Raw genomic sequence first — 12,360 nt, 5'->3', positions numbered from 1 at the left:
GGATGTGTCACAGTCATGTCTAGTTTGAACCTAAATCCCCAGTACTGAAGCTATGCAAATAATGCTCCACTTTGCAACAGACATTTGATCACTTTCTGGTGCTATAGTCTTCAAAACATTTTGATCTCTGCTCTCCCTCTTGAAATTCATCAGGAAGAACAAATGCTTACATTAAATTTCCAAGTGAACAGATAATTCCTGTTTTTAAAAGGTGCAGGAAAGAAGACTGTGGCAAATCCTCTATCGGTACTAAACAGCTATTGTAGTCAGTGATGGTTTCTGTTACAACAGGTAAGGATGAGTCCCACTTAAGGATGACTGCCATGCAGACATATACACAGTAGGGATGTGCCCTAAACGTGGTTCAAAGCATGGTTTGAGCACTTTGAGGGAAATGTTATAGGGAACTAAGAAAACCACCCTTCTAGTTTCCTGCTGGGGCAGCACGTGTCCCAAAAAGACCCATGCACAATCAGCACGCACATGGCGACAGAGAGCAAGTAAGCACCTGCTCTCCGTTTTCTTAAAGTTCCCTTTTTAATTTCCCTCAAAGCACTCAAACTGTGCTTCGAACTGCAGTTTGGGCACATCCCTAATATACAGGGTTGCATCTAGAAGAAGGTTCATTGTACTTACCTAGAAAGTCCCAAATGAAGACATTTTTAAAGAGCCGGGGAGATTTAAATCCATGCTGCAAAACCTGTTCAAGAGCTGAGACAAGCCCACCTTCTCCACACAGCAGAAGTGTCAAACTGCCTCTCTGCCAATGGGATAAAAATATATACATTTTTATTTTTGAGATGCATAGCTTAGAACTATTCTGAATTTGTCCATCACAAATTACTGTGACTATTAAAAAAATAAAAAATAACCTAGATGCTTTCCCCAGGCTATCACGTTAACAACAGCATATCATACTCTTCATTAACTCATCTGTCACTCATGGTGAAAGAGGCTCAAGAACAAAGCTTTAACAAAAGTCAGAACTCACAATAGAGTTTTAGAAAGTAAGTAGATACACACCAATAATACTAGATAGCGTTATTTCTAGGGTATCAAAATGAGAATGACAGAGTGAACAAAAAATTACACGGGATATCCCAAGACAGCACATCTTCTACTAAACAGAAAGAGAGGGGGATGCCTCAAGGAATCCCAAATGGGATATTCTGATCTTTGTGATAACAAGGATACAGTGGATGCAATGCTACACTTTTTTCCAGATGCAGCTCCGTTTCAGATGTATAGCGAGTAGGCTGCGGGAGCACCCTCCTCTCACATGCAAATTCTACTGAACCCTTCTACCAAGATTTGGCATTATCTGTGACTACTGCTAACCCTGGTTAAAATGAACTCAGCTCCCAATTTAGTCTAGAACCCTAACTAAAATGGGTATGAAAGAAATTTAGCTACAAAACTGTATTTGGCCATGTATTCCAGTTACAGATTTCTTTTGTCAGTTGTGTGGTCATATCTTTATTTACAAAATTTACATCCTGCTTATTAAAAACAAATTCAGGATGCCTATAAAGCAGAAAACAACCCACAACTATCCAAATACAGTACAAACAATAATCCAACTAAATGACTAAGCAGAGCAGAACCTTTTAAAAAAAACCATTAAAACCCAACAAAATTAACAGATCAGCAGCAAATAATAATAATACATTCATAAGACCAACACATCAATCCAAAATAAATCACCATCAAGTCATTCCAAAGACATAGGAACATAGGAAACTACCATATACTGAGTCAGACCACTGGTCTATCTAGCTCAGTATTGTCTTCACAGACTGGCAGCGGCTTCTCCAAGGTTGCAGGCAGGAATCTCTCTCAACCCTATCTTGGAGATGCCAGGGAGGGAACTTGAAACCTTCTGCTCTTCCCAGAGCGGCTTCATCCCCTGAGGGGAATATCTTGCAGTGCTCGCACATCAAGTCTCCCATTCAGATGCAACCAGGGAAGACCCTGCTTAGCAGAGGAGACAAGTCATGCTTGCTACCACAAGACCAGCTCTCCTCTCCTGAGATCAGCTCTCCTCTCCTGAAGACCTTTTAGAAGAGCCAAGCTTTAATCCTGTACCTAAGGCTTATGATGATGGGGACTGAGGGGCATTCCAACGGTGCCAGTATTGAAAAGGTCCTGCTCCTGGTGGACATCTGTCAATCCCCATTTAGTGGAGGTACCCAGAACAGGCCCTCCAATGTTTAGCAGAGCCCATGAGGTGGCACATACAGGAAAAGAAAGTCCTTAAGCCACTTAGGCTTTAAAGGTTAAATCAAGCACCGAATTGAGCCCAGAAACAAACTAGCAACCAGGGGAGTAGCTATAACTGAATCAGTTAGGACAAATGTCCCTTAGTTCTGAAGGAGTAGGGGGCCTGTTGCATGGGGTATGTGATATTATTTGCTTTAGAACAAGAGAAAGGGCACAAAAAGGCCAAGAATGTTTTGTTTTTCATTATGTCCTAACTGTTCTTATGGAGCAAAGACATGGGGGAGGAGAAGGGGACAGGGGACTATCTTCACTTCTGCCAGAGCCTACTCCAACTTTGCTACATCCCTACTGACAACTAATGCAGATCCAAAATGACTGAAGAAACATGCTCCTGCTGGCCATCTTCTGTTAACATTGTAACAGAAGAGGAAGTCCGTCTCCAGTTACCACCAGTTCGTCTGGTGGCGACTCAGAGGCGGGCTTTCTTTGTAGCTGCTCCTGGGTTATGGAATGCACTCCCGTCAGAAATCTGTAATTTGAGTTCATTATTGTCTTTCAGGAGAGCCCTTAAAACCTATCTGTTTGGCCTGGCCTTCTAGGGTTTTTAAATTGTTGTAATTTTTAAAAAAATGTTTGCTCTTGTTTTCCAGGGATTTTAACTGTTTGAATGTTTAATTGATTTTATTCTATTTTATAGTTTTGATTTTAATTGTTAACTAGCTTTAATTGTTTTTATTTTGTTGTAAATACACTGCCCTGAGCCATTTTTGGAAGGGCGGTATATAAATCAAATCAATAAATAATAATAAATAATAAATAACAATGTAGTGGAAGCATTCTGTACCAGCAGAAGTTTTTAGATGCTTTTGAAGGGCAGCCCTGCACACAGCACACTGAGTGAATAACTATGGCTGGGTTTCACTTTCCCAGGAAAGGATATGCCAGCTGCAGCATTCCTAGTCATCACTACCACATGAGCATCTAAAAGCAATGCCAGATCAAGGACACTCCCAAGTAATGCAACCGATCTTTCACATCTATGACACACCTTTCTTCTGAACCACTATTCTTGTCAACTCCAACTATGAGCCTTAATAAAGAACTAGCTTGCACATAAACATAAAGAAAGGAAGTATAATCAAACTCTGCCACTGCTAAGAACAGCAATTCTCACCTCTTTCTCTGGCTTGTGAAAATGTTTGACGATTCCATTTACTGCTTCACCAATAGATTCTTGTATCTGACCTGTATTTAACTCTGTGCAAAAAGGAGAGAGGGTAAGCCTTTTGTTGATTCAGTCATTAATTTCTCAATAAGTACACAGGATTACATGATCTTTCTGGGTCGGGTGAGTAAATCTCTCCTTATTTTCTACACTGGATCCTGCTATGCAAGTGTGCATTACTGCAGTTGGCACTCTTAAGATTAAAACCAAGCATAAAGAAAGCTTATCTATTTTACATTTTAAAATTGGAAAAGGGTTTTCCAAGATTTATGTTTGTTTTTTGTAATATAAGTATTTGGGATCTGTGCACAATGACATCAAGCAGGCAAATAGGAACTGAACTATAGCTATGGTACTGTTTGTTGCATTGAACAAGAGGTTGGACTTAGCAGAGGAGTAAGAGGGAAAGAGAAAGAGAGAGAAAGAAAGAGGGAGAAAGGAGAAAAGAGAAAGAATATACACCTTTGCAACAAGGTCCAAAGGGTTCTCATTCTATGAGTAATTCAATAAAGTTGCCCCAATTTCCAACTATTTATCTGGTTTATTTGCCTACATAAGGGCCCATTTTTCATGTGCTGCTAACTCAAGCAGATCGTGCACCCAGTCCTCAATCCTTGGTGGACTGGGTGTTTTCCATTGCAGCAGTATTAATAGCTTGGCTACTAGTAGACCTCTCCATAGCCATTGTTTAGAACTTGGATTTAGTCCCCACTCAACCAGGATGTACCCCAGTACTGCATTAAAATCCTTCAGTTCGAGAGATGAAGCCATCACTAAATTAATACTAGTATTAACCTTCTTCCAGAAGCCTTGCACAGCTGGACAATCCCAAAATATATCTACTATGCCTGTGTGAGGATTACTGCATCTCCATCAGTTACTAATTGAGGCCACGTTTAAACGCTCGAGATGCAAGGAGGAATAAGCCCTGAAAATAATCTTCAGTTGAACTAGACACAAATTAATATCCATTGATCTGTATTTAAACACTACATAAAATCTCATGCCATTGCACTGATGTTAATTTCTGTGAGAGTTCCAGATTCCATTTGTTCCTAAGTAAATCGAAGCCTGGGTCCACGTCTCCATGTATGAACGCATATAGGCATTTATTTTATTTTGGGAGAAAGGACATCCTAATGGTGTGCAGTAGAATATCTTGTGTTGTTGGAGCTGTCAAGGTGTCTGGTCCGAATTGAGCAGATATACTATGTTTCAATTATATATATTGCCAGATCCCTTCCAACTTTAATATTCTATTAATTGTTTCTGCTGGACAGTGATGCTTGAAAGCAAAGGAAAAAGCAGCAATCCTGGGGGCAATCCTGGTGAGTTAAACATGAATAGCTCCAGCAGAACCTGGCTACAGCTTCATATAGTTGGCAATTTATAACCATTAGGGCTGAAAATCATAATTTCATTCATAGTTTTAATCAACTAACATGGTTACTATTCCTCCCCGGCCTCTCTTTCCAGTTAATCATAGGGCTGAGATTAACACACTGCTGTGCAGGTCAAACAAAGACAACAATGTTTTTGAAGAGCTGGATGATTCAAGACTAAGACCAGTTCTATTAATTCATTTCATTTCAATAGCATGATGGTGAAAAATGTTTTCTAGCAATAATCATAGAGATCATCTGAACATTTTTGAGAGGGTAAAACTAGTGAAAACTATAATTTGCCCAGCTTACTTGGTTTGTTGTTTGGCGATATAGTGACAAATCTTCGGATCATGCTTGGGGACTGTTGCAAAGGAGGGGTTCTGCACTGCCTTTCATCCACCTCAGTGTGGCAGGTCAGCAATTCTCCCACTAGGATCCTCTCTAAACTGCCATCATCCATCCCTTTTCCAAGCCACCTCCCACATGGAAACCTGAGGACATGAGATAAGAAAAAGAATCATATAGTACTTATTCCCAGAGAGGGGCTCTTACAGAGCAAGAGATTACACGTAAGTGATTCATTCAATTAGCGTGGATTTTATTGTATAAATTGGACATACTCCCTTAACATCCACTTCCCTGAATCTCAAAGCCAACAACATAAGAGACTCTATTCACAATAGCCACTTGCTTCACAATGAGTGGAGCCTGAAAACTTTGTTCACCAATCGAGCCAAATTTGGAAGATTTGCAGTAACAACCAAGATTACAGCTTCTGCTCATTGTGAATTTTCAGACAATCCATTTATTGCAAGGGCAGAATCACAAGCAGGAGAGTACAGTGTAGATCACAAGATTGTCGTATACACTCACCCTCCCAGTATATTGACCACAGGGGATCACACTGATTTTTTTGCTGGAATTAGAAGTTTCCAGCTGCTGGACCATGAGCTCAGATACACTGACTGACTGGATATACTACTCAGTATTGAATATAGTGGAGCAGCAAGGTGGATGGACAATGAATGCACCACTGAGAGACCTTAAAGGCCAAGTTGAAGACACATAATCCTGGAGATAATCTAGCTATGTGGTCGCTAAGAGTCAACACCAACTTGACGCAACTTTATCAATCAATCATTCAATCAACTGAATATAGTTCATTGGTCACAAACATTTCTTTTCTTTGAAGAAGATGTGTTTAACAGTTCTGGTTAGTACAATACACAAAAAACATTCTATTGCACAATATTAAACATATATACAAACAGCAACTTAAAAGTTGTCTCTGAAGTCAGGATAACCAGAAAGCTTTCCATCGAACTATATTAGCAGACTGAGAATTCAGCTTTGCTAGTTTGTTTCCACCTTCAACTAACATAAGCCTATCAAAGTTGATATACACAGGGGGAAGCACCAAATAGTATTCTGTAACACAGTCTGTGCTTTTTATTATAGCTAAGTTGTCTGGCACAGGGGCGGAGCCACCATTGGGCCAATGGGTTCAAAGAACCCGGGCCGGTAGCCAATCAGGAGTCGCGAGAGCGGCCCCGACACGCCCCCCGTGTCTGACGTCAGATGCGGGGGCGGTAGTTTAGCTCCCAAGTGGGGGCCGCACAGACTCTTCGGGAGCCAAACAAAGGCTGGTGCTGCGTTCGCAGCACCAGCCAGGAGCAGCTCTTCCCTGCAGGGAAGAGTCGCTCCTGGCTGGTGCTGTGAATGCAGCACCAGCCTAACTAGCTCCTGAAGGGGCCGCGCGGCCCCTTCAGGAGCTAAGACTGGTGCTGCGTTCACAACGCAGCCCAGAAGCGACTCTTCCCTGCAGGGAAGAGCCGCTCCTGGGCTGCGCTGCGAACGCAGCACCAGGCTTCGTCTAACTGCCGAAGGGGCCGCGTGGCCCCTTCAGCAGTTAAAAATGGCAAGCAGCAGCAACTCCCGAATGAAGCCTCAAGGCTCCGTTCGGGAGCCAGACCACGCCCCCGCGTCTGACGTCAGGCGGGGGCGTGGCCACCCCCTGCGTCTGACATCAGACGCAGGGGGCGGGGCTATCGGGGCGCCCGCCGTGGCCGCACACGGGCCGCCAGCGGGCTAGCTACGCCCCTGGTCTGACAATAAGTCTTGTGTAATATTATTAGACTAGCCAACCCACACAGAGCATCTGTGTGCTTTGGGGACGGCTGTTTTCCACTCCCTCTCCCTCCTGCCCTGGTCTCTCCTCTCTTCCCCCCCTCCCTGCAGGCCCGCACTCTCTTGCCCTCCCTCCCTTCCGTTCCTCCCCCCTCCCCTCACATAGAGCCTCACCAGGCTACAGGCAGCCAAAAACGCCCCCCCCCGCCGCCGCTTCTCCTCTCCGACGGCGAACAGGGAAGCCCCACCGCCCAATTCCTTCCCACCCCAGGCTGCAACAGGTGAGGGGACCCCACCACCCATTCCCCACTCTCCCCTGCAGGCACCTCCAGGGCCAGTCTGTCCCGCTGCCCCCTGCCTCCTCCCAGCCAGGCCGCGGCCGTGATGGCCGGGCTAGGGCTAGGGCTGCGGCTGCTGCCGCCGCCTCACCACAGCTGCCGCCATTTCCCCCCACAGCTGCAGCTCAACTCAACGGCCTCAGTCCTGCCACTCGCTCAGCCAATCCCAACGGCTCCCGCCGCCCAGCCAATCTGGCGCCTCCGCTGCCCAGCCAATCCACTGGGTTGCCGGGACGCATCCCCACAGAGAAAAGTCTACGGGGATTAAATATAGGGATTATCCATGTCAATAGCCAAGTTGGTCCCACAGAATAAGAAATGGAGGCCAAAACCCAGACTACTCCTGTGCTAACATGCCAGGGTCATTCAAGGGGAGGACACAATTTTCAGAAATACCTCGTTCCTTTTGCAGCCACCTGTATTTTCCAAAACTATCCCACACAAGGGCTTCGAGAGCCTCAAAGACAGTTTCAAAAAGCACCGGCAGCTACAGAGGGGAGGAGGGATTGCTGAAAATCGTGGACCTCCATATTGCACAATGAAAAACCCTGGCATGTCAATGCTGGATTAGTCTAGATATTGGTCAGAGCAAGTAAGACAGCACCTATCATTGGACCAGGTGGTGCTTTAAAAACTGAAAACAAACCTTAACAGGCTTCAGAGCCTCAATAGGCTGATGTTTACAAAGAAGCAGAACATTTATGCAATCACTAAATTTATTAGATTACAAATCACCCTGAAGAATTTAAAGATATCCCTTTTGTACTGTTTTGTCCATCTGTAACTCATTTTTTAAAAAGCTTAAAATGATGCTTACTTGTAAGTATGCCCCGTTACTTCATTTCTGACCATAACATATTCCACTAGCCACTTGGCGTACAGCCCAGAATTATCATGTCCTATTTGTACTGTGGTAAGTTTTCCCAGGTTCTGACACTGAAAATTAGAAGAGAAAGGGGGGGGGGGTTTGCTCAAAATCAGAAAGAAAACCAAATGTCCAGTCTAGTCCAGCATCCTGTTTCGAAGAATCCCAGGCAAAAAACGCAACAAATCTCCCCTGCTAATGCTTCCTAGCAAATGGAGTGTTTCTAGAAGGAGCAAAAGTTAACCTTTGAAAGAGGTTAACTGGGCTTGCACAAGAACTGATTGTCAGAGTTATATTGTGACAGCTCTTGGGCTAGTTCATCCCACTTAGCAAGTTGCAGTCTCTCCTGGCCCCTCCCATTTTCACTGCCCCCTAAGATGCCTAATTTTGCACATGCACAAAAAGCAACAAATATTTAAATGTTGTTGTTGCACAAGAGCAGACTTCTGGCTTACTGAAGTTCTACAGCATTTCCTTCTCACACATACTTCTGTCAAAACTCCCGTGGAGTTTGAAGTGAAATAAATCAAGTACCTCCTTGTTGCCTGGACTATATTGCTGATGTCTGAATAAGTGACTTCCTGAAAACCCCATTGAATTTTTCTCCTCTCCTTCTATCAAATTGTTCCCCTCTAAAGCTGCAATCCTATACATTTTTAAAAAAATCTTAAATTGCTGATTTTTCACTCTTTCAATTACTGGGGGAAAGAATAAGTGCTAGAGTGTAAAATAGATAGATAGATAGATAGACAGATAGATAGATATCCCACCACCACCACCAGTTATTGTAGGGAAACACAATAGGGGAGCAGATGAGGAGGAGGAGGAGGAAGTGGATCATTAGATGTTCAACCTGAGGAAGCAGGCATGGAGGCTGCTACACTCAGCTGGCTCCATCTCTTTCCTCAATACTTCAGCCACAGGTTGAGGAGCCAGTGTGGTATAGTGGTTAGAGTGCCGGACTAGGACCGGGGAGACCTGAGTTCAAATCCCCATTCAGCCATGAAACTAGCTGGGTGACTCTGGGCCAGTCACTTCTCTCTCCGCCTAACCTACTTCACAGGGTTGTTGTGAAAGAGAAACTCAAGTATGTAGTACACCGCTCTGGGCTCCTTGGAGAAAGAGCGGGATATAAATGTAAAAATAAATAAAATAAAAAATAAATAAGGTTAGAATGGGAAATATCTACAATGCATATAGCTAGTTTGTTTCTTGATAGAACTTTTAGTTGAAAAAAAGCAAAAATAAATAAATCTCCAAATCTATATGAACTTATAAACCTTTATTACATCTTTTCGTAAGTCCTTTTTTCTAAACTAAAAAGCCTAAAACATTTTAGCTTTCCTTATATAGAAGCTGCTCCAACCTCATGATAATTTTGGTTGTCTTTTCTGTACCTTCTCCAGCTCTAGGAGTCTTTTTTAGATCAGGTGACCATAGATAGATAGATAGATAGATAGATAGATAGATAGATAGATAGATAGAAGTACTCCCACATATGGCCACAACATTAATTCATAATTTTCTGCTATGTCATAAACACACAGACACAGACACACACCTCAAACGTCATCTCTAGGGTGTTCCTTGGAACCTGTAGGACTCCTGTTTCACCTAGTTCTCCTGAAATGCATATCCATGGATTGGCTGTGAACATTGAGCCACCGAGCTTTTTGCTAGGAACAATCAATATATGGTATGGAATCACTGTTAAAACAAAAAGCAAAAACAAATGAACAACCTGTTTAAAAGAAATAATTCTCCAAATGACAATGCAAATACCATTAACACAAAAGACCTATTACAGTGTATTCTCACCAAATAACAAAACCATTAGGATGACCTTATAAACAGAATAATAATCTAAAAATGGCACGTAGTGTTCATATAAAATGTTTATTAAAATTATATTTATTAGCAGAAATACAGGGGAATAAACATATACTTCTAAACTAGTCCATCTTTGCCAAATATGGATGGCTATAGGTTTTGCAACTCAGGTCCTCTCTGAGAAGATGAAGTCAGACAGAAGTTTCAGCAAAGTGCAGAAAAGTCATTTAGTAGCAGAGGGAGAGACAGAAGATGCTTGAAGAATCTCTCAGGACATGCCCTTTGGGAAACCCATTTAAGTAGCCCAGCTTTTTGTAAGAGGGAAAGTGGCAGTAGTATTTTAGAGCTACCCAGGTCTGGCTAGTTCACTTGCCTATGCCCACAGGAACCTATCACTTAAGATACTCAAAACTGAGGCTAATCTAATGACAACATACCCTTGTAGAATGCTGCAAACACCTTTCTGAGTTGTCCCTGCTTACCCCAGAAGGCCATTTTACAGCAAGTCTGTTATTATTCTTGTGTATAATGTTGGGCAATTTTCCTCCTAAATCAAATAAACTAATTATAATTCCCAAACATTTTGGGTCAGGTTGCATAGGTCTACAACTCCAGTCATCCCAAAAACCACAATGGTCTTTCGCTGGGGGTAGTGGTAGTTGCAGTGCACGTACAACACACAGACTACAGTGTTTATACACACACACACACACACACACTCACTCCTTAGGTGGTATGCAGCAGATGGTACGTAGCAAGCCGCGCCCTCACAGTGATAAAACAATTGGCGCCAGTGCTGCCATGACTAAAGAAAATGTGCCCTGCCACAAATACTGTGGTTGGAGGAGAGCAGCCGAGTGCAAGAATGCCTCCGCGTCAACCACCTTCTATCTCTCTTACACACACACATGTGCGCACTGGCTCTGAGCAGAAAGGGTGGCTATCCTGATCTCCTCCCCTCCCCAGCAACTTCAGACAGGTAATGGCCTGTGTGGGATCTCAGAAAATATGCCGGATCGGAGGTGGTGTTCCGTGGCTCTTTCTGTGCCTTGTGAGCTTGAGAGTTGGATGGATTGTGGGAACAAGTGGCAGTGAGGCCAGCTGAGGGGAACACCTGGGCGCTGGGCACAGGGACTTGTGAAGTGAGCCCCGCAGCCGCTTTGCTTCTGGAATCGAAGGTGGGAGACACGAGTGTCCATGATTGCTGAGGGCAACAGAAGCAAGAGTTGTCCCTTTTGAAACACCAAGCATTTACATGAGAGAGAAAGGTGGGGGGGGGAGAGAGAGAGAGAAAGGGAAGGGAAGGGAAGGGAAGGGAAGAGAAGGGAAGGGATAAAGAGGGGAAGAGAGAGGGAGGAGAGAGAGAGAGAAACAAACAAACGGAGGGGAAGAAAGAGGAGGGGAAGAGAGAGGAGGGGAAGGGGGAAAGAGAAAAATAAAGCAAGCCTTCAGATTGCATGAAAGTTTGAGGACACGGAGCGATGCTGGGTCATGTCAGGTGTCAACTGAAAGGACAGGCTTCATCGCCCCTTGGGTTGTTTGAGGACATCTCCTTCCTTCAGTTTTTAGTCATGGTCAATTTTATGTAGATCTCTCAAGAGTAAGTTCATTTGACTCACTAACCATTGTGTCAGCAAATCAAGAGATCAAAAACTGTGTGTACAAATAAATTTATGACCCTTAGCAATAAAGCAGGGGCTGCGGCGGGGAGCAACGAGAGCAATCGAGAACTAGCACGCAGATGTTCTGCATGGGTAAAGCTAGTATATTTATTATATTTGTATACCACCTCAAACCTACATCTCTGGGCGGTTTACAGCAACATAAAACTAAAACTAAAATGTAACACACATTTTAAACCACAAGTCTAATTAAAAAGCTTGGATAAATAAATGTGTATTTAAAGACTTTTTAAAAGTTGTCAGAGATGGGGAGGCTCTTATTTCAGCAGGGAGTGCATTTCAGAGGCTTGGGGCCAGACAGAGAAAGCCTGTCCTTGAGCAGCTGCCAGACAAGCTGGTGGCAACTGCAGACAGATGTTTCCAGATGATCACAATGGGAGATGGGGCTCACAGAGAGAAGATGTTCTCTTAAATACCCTGGGCCTAAACTGTTTAAGGCTTTATAGTTTTATAACCAGCACCTTGTATTTTGCCTGGAAACATATTGGTAGCCAATGTAGTTCTTTTAATATAGGAGTAATATGGTTTTTCAAGATAACTCGGAGACCAACCTGGCGCTACATTCTGTACCACTTGCAGTTCCAGCTCCACATAAAGCACATTGCAGTAGTCAAATCTGGAGGTTGCCAGCATATGCACTACTGTTCTGAGGTCACTGGTCTCAAGAATTGTATGCAGCTGGTGTATC

General features: G+C 43.4%; 1 protein-coding gene across 9 annotated transcripts in view; it reads right to left on the bottom strand.

The window, feature by feature from the left end:
• Window positions 1–12,360, bottom strand: part of DENND5A (DENN domain containing 5A) — a 114,465-nt gene that overhangs the window by 5,620 nt on the left and 96,485 nt on the right. For all 9 annotated transcript variants that reach the window (XM_053286621.1, XM_053286613.1, XM_053286615.1 and 6 more), the window contains 5 exons: window positions 9,722–9,867; window positions 8,113–8,231; window positions 5,140–5,321; window positions 3,395–3,477; window positions 637–760 (listed from right to left, as the gene is read on the bottom strand). In XM_053286621.1, coding sequence (XP_053142596.1) covers window positions 637–760; window positions 3,395–3,477; window positions 5,140–5,321; window positions 8,113–8,231; window positions 9,722–9,867 — 654 coding nt within the window. The remainder of the gene's footprint in view (window positions 1–636; window positions 761–3,394; window positions 3,478–5,139; window positions 5,322–8,112; window positions 8,232–9,721; window positions 9,868–12,360) is intronic.

Source organism: Hemicordylus capensis, chromosome 1, assembly GCF_027244095.1.
Source record: "Hemicordylus capensis ecotype Gifberg chromosome 1, rHemCap1.1.pri, whole genome shotgun sequence".
In the NCBI taxonomy this organism is placed as follows: Eukaryota; Metazoa; Chordata; class Lepidosauria; order Squamata; family Cordylidae; genus Hemicordylus; species Hemicordylus capensis.
The sequence above is the reverse complement of the archived record's forward strand: the minus strand, read 5'-3'. Positions and strand labels throughout refer to the sequence as shown.